Source organism: Aspergillus homomorphus, assembly GCF_003184865.1.
Source record: "Aspergillus homomorphus CBS 101889 unplaced genomic scaffold BO97scaffold_18, whole genome shotgun sequence".
Lineage (NCBI taxonomy): Eukaryota > Fungi > Ascomycota > Eurotiomycetes > Eurotiales > Aspergillaceae > Aspergillus > Aspergillus homomorphus.
In genome coordinates this window covers 446,565-464,217 of record NW_020291904.1, presented here as the reverse complement: position 1 = coordinate 464,217, position 17,653 = coordinate 446,565, and the positions used below count along the sequence as shown (strand labels likewise).

The following is a 17,653-nucleotide window of genomic DNA, read 5'->3' as shown; positions in this document are numbered from 1 at the left end:
CGCGTTGGCACAGAAGTAATCATGTTCATCTTGTTTATAGGAGGGGGGGATGAATCCTGTGTCATTCAATCTCATTCTCTACTGCTGGGTTGCAGGCAGATTTCTGTTTGTCGGTAACACGGCCAAGTAGCTGCACTGGTTCCTGGCTTGTCTCAAGTAAAGTCTATATTGTTTAAACACTAACACAGAATAGAAGAAAGGAAAAAAAGACAAAAAGTAGAGTAATATGTCTATGTCACAGGGTCATCAAATTCAAGAAACAACGCCCCCAGTCAATTTAAAAACACACGGCATGGAAAATGCTTATTTCTTTTCCTCCTTGGGCGGCTGCGCAGGGGTCTCCTCGACCTTCTCACCCTCCTTGACAGCCTCGCTGGCCTCGCCGGACTGCGACGACGGCCGGTACTTCGCGTCGTCCTTGTCGTCGTCAATATCCTCGGTGTCCTGCGGCGCGGAGACGCCCGTCTCCTCGTTCTCACTGTTCTGGCTATTCTCCTCCTCGATCAGCTCCTGCTGCTCCTTGATGACCTCCAAGCGCTGCTTGTTGGTGGCGGCGCCCTCGGCGTTGTGCACCTCGAGCTCGATCTCGTGGAACAGCTCCTCGGGGATGCTGGACAGCACCGACTGCAGGGACTCGATCTGGGTCGCCATCTCCGCCTCCTTGCCGCCCTGCGCGTAGACGTAGGCGTTGCTCAGCACCAGCAGCGTGGAGGGGACGCCCTGCTTGAGACGCAGATCCAGCCACACGGACAGATCCTCGCGCAAGCGGGCGGGCGAGACGCCGTGCGTGCGGATACCGCGCGAGGCGCACGCCATCTGCAGCTCGGGCACGGACAGCGACTCGACACCTTCGTAGAAGATCGCCCGGTCGTCGCGCTTGATCTGCCGCATGCGGTGGCGGATCGTGTACCGGAGCATGGCGTCCGTGCCGAACGAGTTGAGGTTCATGTACTTGCAGATGCCCACCAGCTGCGGCCGCGACAGGTTGTCCAGCGTCAGGTCATCCTTGAAGATCTTGCACACCTTGATCACGTCCTCCGGCGTCGGCGACTCGCCCGTCGTCCGGATCTTCTTGAAGAACTCGGTGAACTCCTCGTTCTTCACCGTCGCCGCCGTCACCGGCAGACCCGACTCACGCAGCGTGTCCTTCAAAAAGCCCGACACCTCCTTCCGCGTTGAGCTGAGCTTCAGCGCCTTCTTCTCGCGACCCTTCTGGCCTTCATAGGTGCTGGGCAGCATGTTGGGGAAGAGCTTGAGCGCGACCGGGAGCAGCAATTCGGCGAAGGGGATGATGACGAACATGGAGAAGGGAACCAGGCGGCCCAGGTCTGTCACCGTTCTGCGGAGCTGTTTTCAGAGATAAATCATTAGCGGGGAAGACAGCAAAACGGTCGGGAGACCCGGCCGGCGCAATGGATCGCTACTACTCACCTGGCGGTGTTCTCTCCGGCTCAGCTCGTAGCCCGCAGCCATCTTCAGCGCAAGCCGAGAACTGATCCTGACTTCGGTAGCCAACAGCTTCGTGCCGTCCCAGTAGTGCTGGGCCTCTTTCTTGATCTTCTGGCCGATCGTCAACTTCTTCGTCTCCTTCTTCTCCTCGCTCTTCTTGTCGGCCTCGGCGCTCTTGGCTGCGGCTGTCAATTCACTTGAGGCTTCCGGGTTTTGCGTCTTGCCAGGGGCAGTAACGGCCTGTTCGGAAGCAGGCACGACTTGTTGAGCAGCATCCTGGTTGCTGGTGGGCTGCTCGGCGGCGAGCGGCTTCTTGGCTTGTTCCGCATTGAATCCGGGGGGAGGGAGGGGGTCTGAGGCAGAGGAGGTGGAGGAGGATTGCTCGGTGGCATAGCCGCGCTGATGGGGGACCAGGATCGCGAGGGCGGAGATCTGGGATGGCAAGCCTCTGCCGTGGAGGCGCAGGTTTGCGGCGGTGGTTGCAGCCAACGCACCGGTCAAACGAGGCCGAACTATCGACATAACATGAATTAGCCCATCGCAATGATCCTCAAGAAGCCAGGTGGAAGACGGAATACCTACCAACCAGGTTTGATCGCAGCGCACCACTGCCGCGCATCAGGCTAGCTGACCTCAATGTGACGGACATGGCGAAATCTAAGGGAAATCGAGAAGGCTCGGGACAACGAGCAAAATCAACAATATGGACAACAATGCGAGCTCAAACTTGTAGTGAATAATATCCGAGCCAGACACACAGATTCAATCAGAAGGCGATTAACTATAGAATGAACGTCAAGGAGGGAAGATGTCGTCGTAGTGTCGTCGGCGAAGGTCTGGAGCAGAAGGTGGCTACTCACGTGATGGCTCCGGTCTTCGGGGATAAAATGGATTTTGTCCGCCACCGAATCGGGAGCTCCGCCTCGCACTTCCTAAATCCCGACCGAGTCCGCGTTTGCGTTCTGGCTTCTTCGGAGAACTAACAGTCCACTGGTGAGTCAGAATCAACGCAATCCTGCAGCTTCTTCAGGAGAGTATATTATTGGCTCTAAAAACATGTAAATTCGTTCACTCATCATGCGAACAGACTCCGCTCTATCTAAGTGGCTATATCAGAAAGCAGAACAATCGCAAAGAAAACCTGCACTAATCAAATGCAAAAGGGAAATGAACGACTAGTGAGTTGGGTATCGATTTCGAGCCTCAGAAATGCAACCAAACGCACAGATGAGCTGTCAAACAAAGCATTAACTAGACCGTAGAAGAAAATGGCAAACCCTCCACAAAGAATCACGACCTCTCCCGAACAGTAGAGTCATTGTCGGTAGCTGCAGCGTTCTTAACACCGGTTGAAGCTGCAGCTGCAGGAGCATCAAGAAGAGGAATGGTATCAATGCTAGTAGCTTTGTTGGGGGCGCCGCTACCAGCAGTGGCCGACTCAACCTGGGCCTTGTCGGAAGAGGGGTCCCCCTGGTCCGACGGTAGCAGCATTGGGCTGATTGCTCCCTCGGGAGACGAATGCCACCGTGCGACATCTTTCTTCAACTCCTCCAGCTCCTTCTGGAAGCGCTTGCCGAAGATGTCAATGTAGTAAGTGGCGCCGTTGTGGACACTCAGGATGAAGAGGGCGGTGAGGAAAGCTCCACTGGCCCACCGAGACCAGAACCACAATGGGCATGGAATCATCGTCAGAATCGCATAGAAATATTGGATCATCATGAAAGCCGGAGCCTGCAGGTATTCAGGGAGGCTCAGAACAAACTTGCCTAGCCAGGTTTTGGCGTACGATTTGCGAAGCCAGGTAAAGCTGGTTGGGCGTCCGGCCGCAATCTTCTCCGCGCGCCGCACTGTGATGAAGCAGTGATAGGCAGACTGCCAGATCATGTATGGCACAGTTGCCCATCCCATCATTTCGAGAAGTGTAAAATGATCTGGCAATCCGGGCTGGCTGAATTTGATTGCATAGATGGCCGGAAATCTTGCTTTCAAGGTGCTTGCGGACGTCAAGTGGACAAGGCAATGCAGAGTCACCGGTGGCATGATATGAATGAACAAACTAGATTCGGATCAGTAAGCGTTTCGTTGAAGGTGAGATCAAAAAATACATACCTGACTACCTTGTCCATACTGTGAAACACCATCGAGTTTCTCCACATAGCAATAGCGACTGCATTGTTGCCGAAGGTCAGGCAGAACGTGCTGATGAACAGTCGCTTCGAGCCGGGGAAGACCCAAATGCTCAGCATGCAGAGCAAGTTGACAAAGTAGCACAGATCGGCGAGGAAATAGTGATAGCCTCGCTTGTGATATCCGTAATATCGGATGGGCATGAAGTAGGCCAACTGTGCGCTGAACCAGATGTAGAAGTACTCTGGCCATCCTCCGAGCAGATATCCACTGATAAAGATATTGAGAACACCAGCAATGAAGGAAATCTTCTCACGCAACGTCACAGTTGCGGTCGCGTTCCATTGTTTGCCCAATCTCTCCACGCCATTCTTCATGCGCTGGCGATATTTGTCAAGCCGCTCATCGGCCGTCGGGACCCTTCTCTTCCACTCGCCCACGACACGTTCCTTGGCGTTCAACGAGGAGGACTTGATCTTCTCGCGCTGCTTCTTGACCTTGGCCTTTTGTGCATTCAAGGCTTGCTGCAGCTTCTCCAGCCGCTGAGAGAGAGAGAAATTGTCAAGTAGATCAAACACGGTCAGCTGATCGAGGGGCGGGAACGTTTCCCAGTCATCATGATAGGAAAATGAAGGGTTGCGCGATAAGCGACCGGGTGAAGCTGGTGGTGAATAGAAAGTATCGGGAGTGCCTGGAGCCCCGTCCACATCGGAGAGCTCTTCGACCATCGCCGCTTGCAGGGTAGGCGAGTCACCGCTGGCTAGAGACTCCGTCTTCCTAAACTCTAGAGATCCACCACCTTCCATGATGAGTCTCTGCTCGAACGAAAAGATCGTAGGGCCGTCACGATTATGCGGGTAGGGCCGACTGAGAAAACGAACTATAGTTAGCATTCCCATCTTTGCTGAGCGCGACGCCGGGACAGCTGGGCAAGAGTGCAAGTTATGGAAGTAGGACGAGAACGAGAATGAAAGTATGGGGTAAACGGTATTTATCACCGGGGCATAATGGAGAGATGCACGAGCAAATGACTTACCGATAGGAGGCGGCAGATGATGTGCACCTAGGATCGGGAGACTGATAAGGTAAGGCAGTACCAAGGGTTGCGAAGATCCAATAAGTGAATGCGGAGAAGATGCTTTGAAGAATAGTTCAGCCAGTGTGCTTCAAAACTCAATGCGCATGATCCCAACTGAATGTTGTTGATCCAAGGGAGCGGTAGGGGAGAGAGGAGGAAGAAGAACAAGTGAGAAGAGTGAAGACCTGAGTGTGCACGCGTTGACGTAGCTGGTTGGCCCGGGCGAGCTAGTCGGGTTGCAGCCTCAGGCTCTCATGGACTAGTAGCTGGCCCGGCTGATCGGTGGAGTTCAACGGCCCGCCAACCAATAGCGGAAGTGCTTGACCCCACATGGCCCCTCAACCCCCCGGAAAGCCTCAGGCCAAGAAACAAACAGTCCCATTCTGAATCTGCATCCATGGCTCAGTGGTCGCTACGATACCTAAGCACCAGACGATTACATACTCATAAAATAAGTCTGATGCCTTGAGAATCTCTCTATTATTTCCTCATATTCTTGCCGTATCATTGGCCAGCACACACAAGTTTCTAGAATAACGATGGCCCACGCCAGAAAACACCAAAATACAAAAGAGTGTTAGGACAAAAGTGGCAAACCACCGGTAAAGCACAGACTTCGTCACGAGGGCATATTTATGGTGTACACAGTGCTCACAGCGCTTACAGAGGGGGACTCCCGCCAGTTCTACCGTCAATGATCAGTAACCATTGTATGGGAGGGTGGCCCAATAACCCGATGGGGCGCCCTGCCCACTGGGCGGATGTGGCACCTGCTGAGCGAAATATTCTGGCAAACATTGGGACACGGTTGAATGAATGTCTCTAAACGTACCAGGATCTCTGTTTGCCTTGGACGAACCACTAACGTCGGCTAATTCCTTGGGTATGCCACTTTCCAGGGAGCCTTCGCGGTTAGTCGTAGAAGTTGATGCCGGAGAGAGGGAGAAACAAGCGCTTGGACTGGATGAGTCCTTCTCGGATTGGCTCCCATCTACAGATGATGGGCTTTTGCACTTCAATTGAAAGGACCTCTCGGGACGATCACCGTCTCGGTGTTGCTCAGCAATCTCTTCCAGTTTCTGTGAATCTGAAGGGAGTGCTCTGGCTTGAGAATGCACACGAGAACAATCTGTTGTTTGTTCCTGTGGCTCAGGAACGCAGTATTCATCAGTAAGATGAGCTTGCATGACGCGAATTGTTGTTTCGCCACCTGATTCGGGATAAGGTCAGTCCCAACTCAATTTGAACACCAGTGGCGAGGTTTCCAATTGTGACATACTAATCTTTCCGTCCAAGTATAGTTCTTCCATCTTTCGGACATAGAAGATCTCGTCCAAGACAGCTAGCCGTGTACTAGGCTGAATCGCTCGTCGGACATCTTGGCCTGCTTCCTCGAGACTTTTGGCTGTGATTCCCTTGCTGGTTCTTAGGTCGCACAGGATGTGCACAAGCAATCTGATCCGCTCTGCCAAGCATAAATCGTCAGCGCGTGTTGCAGAGAAGTACATTCATTCAAGGAGGATTCAGCTCACCGCGCTTGAAGAGGTGGTCAGGCTCTCGGTGTGTCACCCCATCCGGCCACCAGCCTGGCTTGGTAAGCTCAGGGTCCATCTTCTGTGAACCGGACCCCGAAGTCCGCCGACCATTATAAGGATAGTTGACCTGCTTGCGGGGCTCCACTAGCTTGATTAATGCTTTTGCAATCACCCGGCAATTCAGCTGTTGGAACTGGTCAAATGCCTTTTCGTAGTATTGGCGAAGGCTGTCTGTATCTCCAAGCCGCAGGGCTGTTGTTCTGATGACTTTGCCCGGTGTAGGAGATCCAGGCTTCCGTCCTAAAGGCGAAATCGAAGCAGGGTTTGTCTTTCTCAAGCTTCGTCGGGCGTTCTTGTTGTTGCGCATAGAGACTAAATCACATGGAATGAGTCCAGCCGGTCTTGTCGTGGCCGTTTGATGGTACCAGGGATCGTAGCCCGCGCCTTCGCCGCTCAGGTGACCAAGCGTGTCTGCACATCCACTTTCATTACTCACTCATTCATCTCCGACATGACCAGCGTGGTTGGACTCACTCGAATGAATGCTCGGTAGGCTTGACTGCCATGCTGAAGCCACTGACCTCAAGAATCTCCCCTGCACATCCTCAGTGAAGATGTCCTTCTCGCATCCTGCAATAGAGGGGGATCCTTCTAATCGAAGGTGTCCACTATGGTCTATACACAACACCGCGAAGTGTGCGTAGCGCAAGCCAAAAGACGAGCGTTGCATGCCCTAGGCGTGCCATGTCATAAGCCCGATGACCCATCGTCCCATGAGCAACTGTGAAGCTCTTACCGTGTGGCTCGACTGAGCAGTCATATCTTGATACGACATAATCGGTTCTCGGTCCGACCCTTTAGCTTCGACCAACCGATTCGTCGCTTCCATTGCACAGTTCGGACTTGTCATATTGCTCAGCATTTATGGGCAGCGTTGAGCCTATGTCACTTGCGTCCAGCGATGCCGGCTGTCAATAAATATATGGATGAAGGCACTTCACTAATTCAGAGACTTGGAGCCAGACTCCGTGTGCCAGCAGCTATTTTATTGAAAGAAGCTCCAGGGTAACAACAAGCTTGAGATGTGTCTTAAATCGATTCTCTCGGTCCCGGGTAACAGGTTATATAGGTGTGAAACCGCCGTATATCGCGGTAAAGGCCGACTGGAGTTTCTCATTAGGGTCCATGATCGAAGGCAATACGAAAACCGAACAAAAGTACCTCTATCAACATTGAGGCCCACTGGGCTCTGTCAGTGGGGTTTGACACAGCCTGGTGGCGGTTTTGACGTGCAAGGCTAATGCAAGGATAGCAAATACACGGAGACAGAGGCTAGACACTATTGCAGACACAACTTCGTCATGCTCCGCATATTATAGCCTGATCTCAATGTGATTATGGTGCCTTACCAGCCTGCTTCTTTGATTCGCCTCGAACTTTCCGGTTTTGTGGCTTTGAGAACCGCATATGGCTGCCTCAACTCCCGGCCGACGCCCAAACTAAGACTCACTCTAGTGATATCGAATGTATGCATTTGTCCTACTGCATCATGCAGAGGCACGCCTTCAATATTTGCGATGATGCGCCAAAAGCGCATGACAATACAACAAACTCTAATGCAGCTCGGTGAGAGTCTAGCTGAATTCATAGCTTTGTCGAAAGGGAGCTGATGCACACAATCGCAAGAACCCTTAATTCCGCAAAACAGAAACACGGTTACTTGACGTCTAGGACAGAGCTACAGGGTCTGTTGCTCTAAGTTGTCATGGGCTTTCATCTATGGCGCTTATTGGTATTCAGCTATCAGGAAATCAGACTTTGATCAGCAGGTAGCCGACCCATGCGCTTCTGAAACCTTGTCGACGGGTACGCTTGACCTTGATATTCAAAACCTTTCAGAGACAAGCCTCTTGCCCAATCGGCCTCTGGCTGGCTGTTTGGGTGAGTATGCTCGACACAATGGCGTTTCCGAGTCATGTCCAACACTAATTTCGCTGCATCACCTAGCAGCTGATTCGCTGTCTGAGGTAGCAAATGTCACATGGCCCCGGAAAGTATTCGGAACGCAGGATCGGAAATTGATGATAGGCTGCTGCTATCAATTTCTAGTCGCGTTATGATTTCGCGGCATGTTACAGGAACGGTACGAAGTTGGTACTGTTGAAGGTTGAAGTGACAGTTGACCGACTTTGACTTTGACTCTCCCACCAGTGGGAATGATTCCATGCTTCAGGCTCCTCCAAACTGAATTTGCCGATGGGTTTCGATTCAATCTCTGCCCTGGGAGCTAGTGCGCTTATTGCGGAGGTTGGGCGTAACCGTGCCCTAGGTGTCAGAGCCCATAGCTTGACCGCTGATCGCACTGATACATCTCTCAAATTGCCTTCATGACTAGATCAGCAATAAAGTTTCGACTGTAACGCGTTGACCCTCAGTGGTGCACGGATCAGACCACAGTCTCCCGATAGGCTTTTTCGATCTCGAGCCTGTATTCCCAGCCGGTTAAGATTTATCTTCCAGAGTGCATCCATTCCAGAGAGACAAATGGGACAACTGCAAGACCACGGATTGAACATCGTCCCGCTGGACTTCAATCCCATTGTTTCCAGCAAACAATCAATGCAACGGCAATCGCGGATCTGGCATCCGACTATGACGATTGGCTCGAGACACTTTCACCGATCCTGCAGTCAAAACGATCAGTGGAGGTAGCAAACAAACTGGCCCCTGAGAAAGCTGATTTGGCTCTAAGCCTCCGCCCAAAAAGGAACTCGACTGTCGATGATTTGCCGATCTACTTGCATACTGACAGGGTTTGACACCCAGGGAGCTACTGCTGCAGTCACCGAATGGGGAAAGGGAAATGATGCATCAGGGAAAATAACGGCCGCCCTGACTCGGATGCGGGGAAAGTTGGCAACGCAAGTTCCGTTACTTGTTACTTGTTACTTGTTGCCGCGGTTGCTACCTCTTTGCCCAAGCAAACAAATTGCGACTTCCTCAGGCGCCTCCCTCGTTTTTCCTATCGCTTTCATTCCACGGAGGCCGTGAGATGCGATTACCGTTCCGGGAGACGTGCAGTCAGCAAAATTCCCCGTACGGACAGAATTATGCGGAAGTGTATTCTTCCAGAGTGGCTTGCAGACTCGGGGATCTGAGCGCTGCACTACGGGCCAAGAGATTGTCGGTGCGATGCGCTTCGAGACCACATCACCCATCACTCGAATGACAGTGCCATGTGTCATGATCCTGCCTGCCATGGCACTAGAATGACTTACCAAGCCGATCCACAAGCGATCAGAGTTAAGACCTGTCTTGTAGTTCAGTACGAGGATCACTAGACTATCCGCTGCAAGAAAAAAAATGTGATCAGTCGAGTTGTGGCTCACCGCGCAAAGCATCCGTCTTTTAGTGCCGCGGGCGATGACTGGCAACCCAAGGGTACGTATCGCAACATCAAACCCATTTGGGGATTCTATACACCGATATTCTGACCTATCGACTCGCGCAGCTCTTCACGTCACGCTGAATACGGGATAAAATCGATCATTGACTTTCCACACCAGGTCGTTTCCTGTTCCGGCTAGCTCCTTCTCAGGCTGAAGTGCTGAGCACACTTTAGCAAGCGGGCCTTTCATCGACTCAACCACTGATAGTGATTATATTTAGCTCATCCGGCCTGGACTATTGACTTTTTAGCTCGCTGATATCACACTAAAAATCCCAATGTGTCGGTCCGGTGCGAGATCGGCCAGTATCCCGACTCGTTGCCTTTTCCGTGACTTGAAACATGATGGCGGCGGGCCTTGACGTCAAAGTTCGGCCTCATGTAAAGCGGGCTTTGGGAACAAGATAGCAAGCACATCTTCTTTACTTGCCGGCCGACAGAACAAATTTGCCACATGGGAATGGCTGCAATACTCCGTACTGGTTTGGTCACGAAGCCAGAAGAACGGATAGTTGCGGTCTAGCATTGAGTATATACGAAGACAACACGAACCAACTACTCCAGTTTGACAAGGCATGAACAGAACATCATGAGACACGCTAACCCCTTTAGGGCGCCTGAGCTTTATGTTATTCGTGATGACGCTCGGCCATCCGGGCCTGGCCATAGGGCTGCTGCAGATACCGCGGCCGGTCACTGCCTTGGTTGCCATGATTGACCGTCTGAAGAGGATCTCTCCCAGATAGCCCACAATCCTGCAGTCCAGTCGACGCGTATAGACTCGGGTCTTACCATTTCAGGATAGCAGCGCTGGAATAAGGAACCTCGATGCTTACTTTCCCGTCCCTGCTCACGGGGATTGTCTCGCCAATCGTGATGTTGGGCAAGCGCACCGGCTTTCCGTTCTCCAGCTCATAATTATACGACCATCCATCCCAGGTAACTCCCGTGATAGCATCACTGCCGTTCGCTATCAGCCGCTGCACCGAGACGGTAGTCCCGGGAGAGGCCGAAGGCAATTGGAAAACGTAAGTTGCATTGGGTCGCTGGCTGCCCACTTGGCCGCCGGTGGTCGAATCGGTGGAATTGAACTCTACCAAGTTGATGACAGCAATCCGGGCCAAGGCCCCATTCACGTACGCCGCGTATGCGGCCTCAGTGTCCCGCTCCAGCGGAAGGTTGGCGATCTGGACATCATCCTTCTCGCCGCCGTCGCCGCCGTGGAGCATGGCCGCCACCATGACGTTACCGTAGTAGGGCGCCTTGGTGCCTATGGTGGTCCTGTTGGTGTCCACCGGCTGCCAGGAGATGTAGCGAAAGTTGACCCCCTGGTGCATGTGAGATCGCCGGATGTTCTGCGAGGCGCAGTAGAGGTTGAAATCGACGCCCCAGAGCGCGGCGCCGAACGAGTCGGACAGACCGGCCGCGCCCTCGTTGTACAAGGAATTGGTCTCGCCCAGGATATACGGGATGTCCGTGGTCAGGTTCTTTTGGGCGAGGATGGTCGAGACATTGACATGCTGTGCGACACTTTGCACCGTCATGGTATGGTTCATTAGTGTCTTCTGCAGTGTAACGCCCGGTTGCGTGGCGCCGCCGATGTAGCTATAGTTCAGAGTCAGTCAATCAGTCCGGGCAAACGAAGCACACCATCATCCGGTAGTCTAAAGAGAGAGCCAAAGAGGAGCAAAACGCACTTATGTTCCGAATTCAGCGCAATATTCCGCTTTCTCCCAAGCCCACTCTCCCACGTCACCACAGGATTCAAACTATTCGAGACCCCCGCAAACGAGGGGGCAATATACTTCGCCTCCGCCAGATCGGGTGCACAGCCCGACTCCCGCATCTTCTTCCGCAGAGCCGTGGTCTTATTCACCCACTCATCCACATAATCGCGCTCCGACCAGGAAGCCGGCCGCACGGCGCCCTGCGCCGACGTCTTGTAGAGATCGGGCTCGTTGCCCAGCTCCCAGTACGCGAGCTTTCCGTCCGCCAGCGCGCGACACACGACCGGCACCGTCGACAGCGTGCTCGCGAAATTGGCCGTCGTGTTCCGGCCCAGGTCGAAGCCGTGGATGAACCGCGCCCCGGGCCAGGTCGCGTACGACTCGAAGAACGATGGCCCGATCGTTAGGATCAGCGGGTAGTCTTTGCTGATGCTTGGGACGTAGGTGCCGTTTGTTGCGGTTTTTTGGTTTGGGTCGTAGAGTGCAAAGTCCCTTTTCGTTTATCAGTAAGTAACCACAGTACAGTGTATGCTCGATCCCAGGGAAGTAAGCCGGGAGATCCGACCCAATTCAACGGGCGAGGAGCTTGGTGAGAAACGAAGCAAGGGTAAACATACTGCGTGATGCCACCCACCCGGATAAAAGGTTTAACGCCTTCCAGTTCTGCGAGGTTATCCAGGAGCTGGTTCGAAAAGGTGTTCGGATGGGACAGGTTTCCTTTGTACCCGGGTGGTTAGCAATTCATTCTTCTCATACTGTTACCTTCACTACGTATCCAGCCACAAATCCCTCCCATACAAGCTAGGCACGAGGCAGAAACCTACCAGCATAATCCGGGAAAAACACAAACTCGATCGAGAATGACACGAACGGGTGCAGAACCGGCAGCCCTGCGGTTTCGGGTACGGATTGGCTTACGGCGATGGCTGTGGTATTAACATTGGTAGCTGTAGTGGGATCCACTACTGTGCTGAGGGCCGCTAGGGATGCGAGTGCGAGTCTGTGTTGGCTGTGGTGGTGGAGTTTCATGGTTAGTAGTATTGTTATGGAATGTTGTTTTGTAGCAACGGGGGCAGCTTGTGGTTTTTTTCAACCGAAATGCTGGACTGGTGCTGGACTGGTGCTGGACTCGTGTTTTGAGGGCTGTGATTTATATATATAGCCTGAATAGTATACTTGCTCCGTGCCACCGGAAAAGGAGACTGAGTGCTTGTTTGCTATGCAGGAAAATGGGATGATCTTGACTTGGCCTTCGGACTTTGATTGTTGGTTGCTAGCTCAGCCTGGGCATATATCCTGGCTAGAGCCTGCTACATCGTGAGACTTGCAGTGGCTGGAGAACGGGGGTTGGGGTGTAATTCGCTCATTGTAGGCGAATGTAACTTGGATGTAACTCCAGAAGAATCATCAAGGGCGTTATTGGCGGATATGAAGGCGGAATTCTTCCGGGGTGTCGGGATTAGAGCGTGCTTGAAGAGATGTAATCTAAGTGTCTGCGGGGATAATAGCGGGGGTGAGGAGAGGATCTTCATTTGGGAAGCTGGGCTTTGGGGGGGAATGATGCTTAGCGTGCTTGTACAGAGTGTCGTACGGTTCGGACTTCTGTCCGCGATCGGAGGCGTCAAAGAGAATAAATCAAAGGTGAAAACAGAAAGCAGATTGAAATCCCATTAATCCCGTGGCACAATAGCTAAAGCATACTTGCTCATAAAGAAGAAAACCAGAGAATGATATATTCTACACATCATATGACAGAAAAAGTCAAGAAGCTTAGTCCGGCCAGCCTTTTTCGATTCATCATTCAGTTGTATTTACGGAGCTGTGCAGCCAAGATCAGTCAGTATTCCAATCAGCGCGTGAGTAACAAGGGGTGAGGGGATCGCACATCAAGAGTCAAAGATTTACTGCTGTTTTCCACCTGATCTCGGTAGATTCCAACCAGTGCTTCACTGTTTTGGAATAGTCCGTTCTTCAAACTAATGACGATGAACTGCATACCCGGAGCAGCATGATCATGAATGTAGTTGGCGATACGCGCGACGTTGGTGTTGTCGAGAGCGGCATCGACCTCGTCCAGCACGAAGAAAGGAGACGGCTGGTAGGAATGGATGGCAAACAAGAGAGCCAAAGCGGCCATGGTCTTCTCACCACCAGAAAGATGCTCCATGTCCCGGAAACGCTTGAGCGGAGGCATGGCGTGGTACTTGATACCGTCGAGGTAGGGCTCGTCCGAGTCTTCGATGTCCAGATAACTGCCGCGCTGTTAGCATTGGGTCGTCTGGAACTAAATCTGAGCATAGCTTACGCTTGACCACCCAATGGGTAATTGGCACTCTTCGTCAATTCACGATAGATGGGACCGATTTGCTCGGAGATGTGAGAGAAGGCTTTGTTGAAGAGATCCGACCGCTGACGCATCACATCTTCAAACTCCTCCTTTGTCTTCCGAGCACGCTTCCGGGCGTCTTCGAAGTCCTTCTCCGTGGCTCGAAGCTTGTTCTCCACACTCTCTAATCGCTCCATGGCACGTGTATTGGGCGCCATCTTGTCGAGCTCGCTGTTGAGAGACCGGACTTTCTCGAGCAGTTCTTCTTCCAGCTTTTCGTCGTCCTCCTATTTGCTAGTTAGTAAAAACGCTTTGTAAATTCGAGTCTAGATTTCTTACCTCTTTGAGGGTTTCTCCGAGGGAGTCAAAGTCAACCTCGATGCCATAGTCCTGGACGCCAAATGCGTCACCAACCCCGTTGGCATCGTCATCGACATCCATGGCATCCGGATCCGCTGCTTGCACCAAATCATCGATAGGAAGTTGATCCAGTGGATTGGAATCTTCTGTCAGCGGGATATCGATATCTTCAAGCTTGCAACGCCGGAGAAGAGCGTATCGACTGGAAGAATTGCGTTGTATCTCTGCCTCTAGGGCATTGACATTCTTCAGGGTGCCTTCGACCTCTCTGGTGCGTTTTTGAAGCTCTCTGCGATGATGTGTCAGGTTTTCGGCTGATTGCGCATAAGCCTCCTTTTGCTCTTCGAGACGTTCACGAAGAATGTCAAGCTCAGCATTGTACTGATCCATTTGGTTTCTAATGCGCTCTTGTTCGGCCTTAAGCTCCTGAATAAGCTCCTCATCGCGTTGATGCTGTGCCTGAAGGCTAGCAACGCGGTCAATCGTAGCCTGCAGTCGCTGTCTTTCAAAGCTCAGCTGGTTCTCAATCCTGCTCTTTTGTGTTGTAAACTCGAGCTTTTTCTGCGCTGCTTCCTCTTGCAACGATCCCTGTTGGACTTCGTACTCACGGATGTTGGCATAACCCAAGCGCTTGCAGAATTTCTTGTAGACTTCATCTTCTACACTGCTGACCTTCTGCTGAGATGCAGCAATGGTCTCATCCAGTTCCTCTAACGCCTCCTCGCGCTCGGACAACCTCGGCCGCATCTCTTCGAGCTGGTTTCTAACGAATTCCAATTCGCTGTGCTTGCTTTCGAGGTTTCTTTCAAGTGCTTTGAGCTCGTCCCGAGCATAGGCAAGACGCTGCTCGAGGCCGACCAAGTCACCTTGCAGTGTCTCCTCTTCAGTGCCGCGGCGATGGCCCTTGGGCAAATTGGCGAGATCAGCCATCAGTTTGTCCTTGAGCTTGTACAAGTTCTCCACCTCAGAGTCCTCCCAGCGCTTGGAGTGCTGTTGAGGGCCTTTACCACCAGTCATCAAACCGCCTTTGTGTATGACAGTGCCATCAAGAGTGACGGCCTTCGCATCGACGTTTCTCTCATAGCAAAGATATTTGGCCGTTGCTAAATCATCGCAGACGATTGCATTACCGCATGCATAGCTGATGGCTCGGGCCACCGAGTCGTCATAGTCGACGGTTTCGATTGCTGGACGCATGCCGCGGTGCAAGCCTTTGAGGTTCGAGTTGAAAGCCTTGACCTGGATTGTCTCCAAGGGGATGAACGTGGCTTGGCCAGCTCTTTGATCGCGGAGATGTTGAATGCATTCCTTGGCTGTCTTTTCATTATCGACAACGATCGCGTCGAAATGTCGGCCCAGCACAGTGCTCACTGCCTCGGAGTACTTCTTCTGCTTGGGCTTGCAAAGGTCACTGACGCGGCCCTTGACCCCCGGAAAGATGCGCTTAAGAGTCGAGATCAGTTCCTTAGCCCTGATCTCTCTTTCAGACCGCTTTCGGCCATCATCGGCGTCGAGCAGCTTTTTCAGAACGACCTGCAACTTCTCTTCCAATTCCGTCCGCATTTGAGACACGCGCAGGCGCTCAGACGTCAAAGCATTGAGCTCCTTCTTCTTACGGTCGATCTCCTTGGAAGCCGTCTTGGCTGTATCGTTGAGAGAGCTCTTGCGCTCAGTCAAGGTCTGTGTCTCAGATTCCAAAGTTTTAAACTGCCAATCGGCGCCTTCGACTTTGCTCCTGAGGCTATTCAAGGCCTCCGCTTCGGTCTTCTTCTGTCGGCGCAGATTGTCGAGGTTCAATTGCTCGGCAGACGATCTCTTACTGACTTCTTCCTTGAGCTTTGCGTACTCTTGCAGATCGGCTTCGCTCAGCTGGCCACCCTGTTTGCTCATGGTCTTCTGCCACTCTGCCTCCCATTGTGCCTGTGCCTTCTCCACAATCTTGAGGTCCTTCTCCAGCTGTTTCACATTCGCCGATTGAGAGTCTTTCTCCCGGGTAATCTCTGCTATACGAGAAGCAAAGCGATCGACCTTCTTTCTGGTGATGTCGACCTTCTCATCAACGGGTACGAGTGCATTGGCAGCCTCTTCAATGTCCTTCTCCTTCTTCAAGATATTTCGCTCGGCCTTGGCAACATCCCTACCAACCATGGCGTGGCTCTTCTTAGCATCCTCCACGTTCTTCTCATACTTTTCGACTCCACGACGGAATTCTTTCAGCTCATCTTGGTACTTCAAGATGTCAGCACTCGATGCGTCAATCAGGCGTTGAAAATGGAAGAGCTTCCACAAGATATGCGTGATGATCGCCTGGTCGCGTTCCTCGGCCTTCCGGGCGTAGTTCTCAGCTTCTCGCTTCTGTTCCTGGTATTGTTTGATCTCGGAGTTGATGCCCCTGCGGCGGTTAAGCTGCACGGTCTGCGATTCGGCGGCCTCCTCGGCCTCCGCTTTCAGACGCTCATATTCGGCCTTGTACTCCAGACTGCCCGAGATCTGCTCGATCAGCCGCGTCAGATCCTTCGGAGACTGCGACGCAATCGCCTCAACGTCACCCTGGAAAACGAGGAAGTTCCGCGCCTTGATCAGGATGTTCTCGGCCTCGAGCGCCTCGTTGTACTGCTGTGCGGTGACGGTGCGATTGTTGATCCGGTACTCGCTGACACCCTGGCTGGTGATCGATCGCCGCCATTGCTGCTCCTCGCCCGCATCGTCCTCGTACACGGCCATGACCCATGCGGTTCGGGGGTCGTTCAATCCGCTCGGGTCCTGGGACTGTTCGCCGTCGATTTCGTCGTCGGGTTGTTCCTCCCCGTTTGCTGCCCCGTCGATGACGTTGCCGTTCGCATCTACTTTGGATGTGCGCAGGACACGGCCGCGGTAGACTAGGTCGCGGAGGTTCGTAGATCGTAGATGAGACGATTTGATACCGAGCACGAAAGAGATCGCGTCCATCCTGGATGAAGTCAGCACGGAATGATCTTCGCGGTGCGTGTTGCCGCGGAGGTGTTGTTATTGAGATCGGGCAACGCACGAGTTCGACTTGCCGGACCCGTTGGGCCCGATAATGGATGTGAAGTACGCATCTCCGAAAAGAAGGGTGTGGTGGCCCTTGTAGGATTTGAAGTCTAGGGCGATAGTTAGCGGGTATTGTAGCGCTGCTAGATGAGGTCCTTCATACTGAAAAGCTCAAGGCGGATGAGCTTCCCCATTTTGCGACGGAGGGGTCGCGATGCAGCGACTGCGCGTGAGACGGATTCAGAAGTGCAGATATTCGATGCAGAGAAACGGAGGAGCTGCGCCCACCGCGGAATGGGACGAAGGCTGGATTAGCCCGGCTGCACGGAGCAAGTGTGGAGGGGCTCACGCAGCATTCACTACTTTGGTTATCTCGAAGTCGCGTCACGGACGGTTGATTGGGGGGGAAGACGCGCTGCGGAGAGGGTCACGTGGGCGCCATATTTACTTACTCCCCGAGGTTAAGCACACGCAAACCATGCTGGCTAACGTGAAGTAGTATTCATTTCCTACAATGAAAAACTAATTCTTAAATGCTCAATTCTGTATATATACATAGTTATTGAAAGCAGCAGTAGGGCTAAGAGAAAA

At 52.6% G+C, this 17,653-nt stretch overlaps 6 protein-coding genes across 6 annotated transcripts; all 6 read right to left on the bottom strand.

Annotated features, from left to right (window-relative positions):
- Positions 1-151: 151 nt before the first annotated feature.
- Positions 152-2,243, bottom strand: BO97DRAFT_390682 (MRS7 family protein). Its single transcript, XM_025693780.1, has 3 exons — positions 2,032-2,243; positions 1,432-1,961; positions 152-1,347 (listed from the first exon to the last, which is right to left on the bottom strand). The coding sequence occupies exons 1-3, from the start codon at positions 2,096-2,098 to the stop codon at positions 304-306; spliced, it is 1,641 nt and encodes a 546-aa protein (XP_025551454.1). The 5' UTR covers positions 2,099-2,243; the 3' UTR covers positions 152-303.
- Positions 2,244-2,493: 250 nt separating this feature from the next.
- BO97DRAFT_390678 (glycerophosphocholine acyltransferase) lies at positions 2,494-4,801 on the bottom strand. Its single transcript, XM_025693779.1, has 3 exons — positions 4,613-4,801; positions 3,559-4,443; positions 2,494-3,505 (listed from the first exon to the last, which is right to left on the bottom strand). Exons 2-3 carry the CDS (start codon positions 4,380-4,382, stop codon positions 2,740-2,742), a joined length of 1,590 nt encoding a protein of 529 aa, XP_025551453.1. The 5' UTR covers positions 4,383-4,443; positions 4,613-4,801; the 3' UTR covers positions 2,494-2,739.
- Positions 4,802-5,261: 460 nt separating this feature from the next.
- BO97DRAFT_470498 (DUF2841 domain-containing protein) lies at positions 5,262-7,009 on the bottom strand (the record flags this gene model as incomplete). Its single annotated transcript, XM_025699950.1, has 5 exons — positions 5,262-5,864; positions 5,934-6,119; positions 6,187-6,660; positions 6,706-6,922; positions 6,986-7,009. The coding sequence occupies 5 exons, from the start codon at positions 7,007-7,009 to the stop codon at positions 5,353-5,355; spliced, it is 1,413 nt and encodes a 470-aa protein (XP_025551452.1). The 3' UTR covers positions 5,262-5,352.
- Positions 7,010-8,961: 1,952 nt separating this feature from the next.
- On the bottom strand, positions 8,962-9,795 carry BO97DRAFT_65396 (uncharacterized protein). The gene has a single exon (XM_025700967.1). The coding sequence runs from the start codon at positions 9,588-9,590 to the stop codon at positions 9,135-9,137; it is 456 nt and encodes a 151-aa protein (XP_025551451.1). The 5' UTR covers positions 9,591-9,795; the 3' UTR covers positions 8,962-9,134.
- A 515-nt stretch (positions 9,796-10,310) lies between these two features.
- BO97DRAFT_390673 (glycosyl hydrolase family 79 C-terminal domain-containing protein) lies at positions 10,311-12,393 on the bottom strand (the record flags this gene model as incomplete). Its single annotated transcript, XM_025693778.1, has 4 exons — positions 10,311-11,242; positions 11,335-11,856; positions 11,982-12,081; positions 12,189-12,393. 4 exons carry the CDS (start codon positions 12,391-12,393, stop codon positions 10,426-10,428), a joined length of 1,644 nt encoding a protein of 547 aa, XP_025551450.1. The 3' UTR covers positions 10,311-10,425.
- A 638-nt stretch (positions 12,394-13,031) lies between these two features.
- Positions 13,032-17,403, bottom strand: BO97DRAFT_443309 (cohesin subunit SMC1). Its single transcript, XM_025698356.1, has 6 exons — positions 17,226-17,403; positions 17,079-17,172; positions 14,030-17,000; positions 13,670-13,977; positions 13,250-13,616; positions 13,032-13,183 (listed from the first exon to the last, which is right to left on the bottom strand). Exons 1-6 carry the CDS (start codon positions 17,254-17,256, stop codon positions 13,166-13,168), a joined length of 3,789 nt encoding a protein of 1,262 aa, XP_025551449.1. The 5' UTR covers positions 17,257-17,403; the 3' UTR covers positions 13,032-13,165.
- Positions 17,404-17,653: the final 250 nt, after the last annotated feature.

What these genes read in the sequence shown, in the direction of transcription:
- BO97DRAFT_443309 (XM_025698356.1), bottom strand. Translation starts at nt 17,256, where the DNA reads ATGGGGAAGCTCATCCGCCTTGAGCTTTTCA. An exon ending in CATCCGCCTTGAGCTTTTCA is followed by an intron (nt 17,173 to 17,225) that starts GTATGAAGGACC and finishes CTATCGCCCTAG; the next exon opens with ACTTCAAATCCTACAAGGGC. An exon ending in GGGTCCGGCAAGTCGAACTC is followed by an intron (nt 17,001 to 17,078) that starts GTGCGTTGCCCG and finishes GACTTCATCCAG; the next exon opens with GATGGACGCGATCTCTTTCG.
- BO97DRAFT_65396 (XM_025700967.1), bottom strand. Translation starts at nt 9,590, where the DNA reads ATGCTTTGCGCGGTGAGCCACAACTCGACTGATCACATTTTTTTTCTT.
- BO97DRAFT_390682 (XM_025693780.1), bottom strand. Translation starts at nt 2,098, where the DNA reads ATGTCCGTCACATTGAGGTCAGCTAGCCTGATGCGCGGCAGTGGTGCG. An exon ending in GCTGCGATCAAACCTGGTTG is followed by an intron (nt 1,962 to 2,031) that starts GTAGGTATTCCG and finishes TTATGTCGATAG; the next exon opens with TTCGGCCTCGTTTGACCGGT. An exon ending in GCCGGAGAGAACACCGCCAG is followed by an intron (nt 1,348 to 1,431) that starts GTGAGTAGTAGC and finishes CTCTGAAAACAG; the next exon opens with CTCCGCAGAACGGTGACAGA.
- BO97DRAFT_390678 (XM_025693779.1), bottom strand. Translation starts at nt 4,382, where the DNA reads ATGGAAGGTGGTGGATCTCTAGAGTTTAGGAAGACGGAGTCTCTAGCC. An exon ending in AGTATGGACAAGGTAGTCAG is followed by an intron (nt 3,506 to 3,558) that starts GTATGTATTTTT and finishes ATCCGAATCTAG; the next exon opens with TTTGTTCATTCATATCATGC.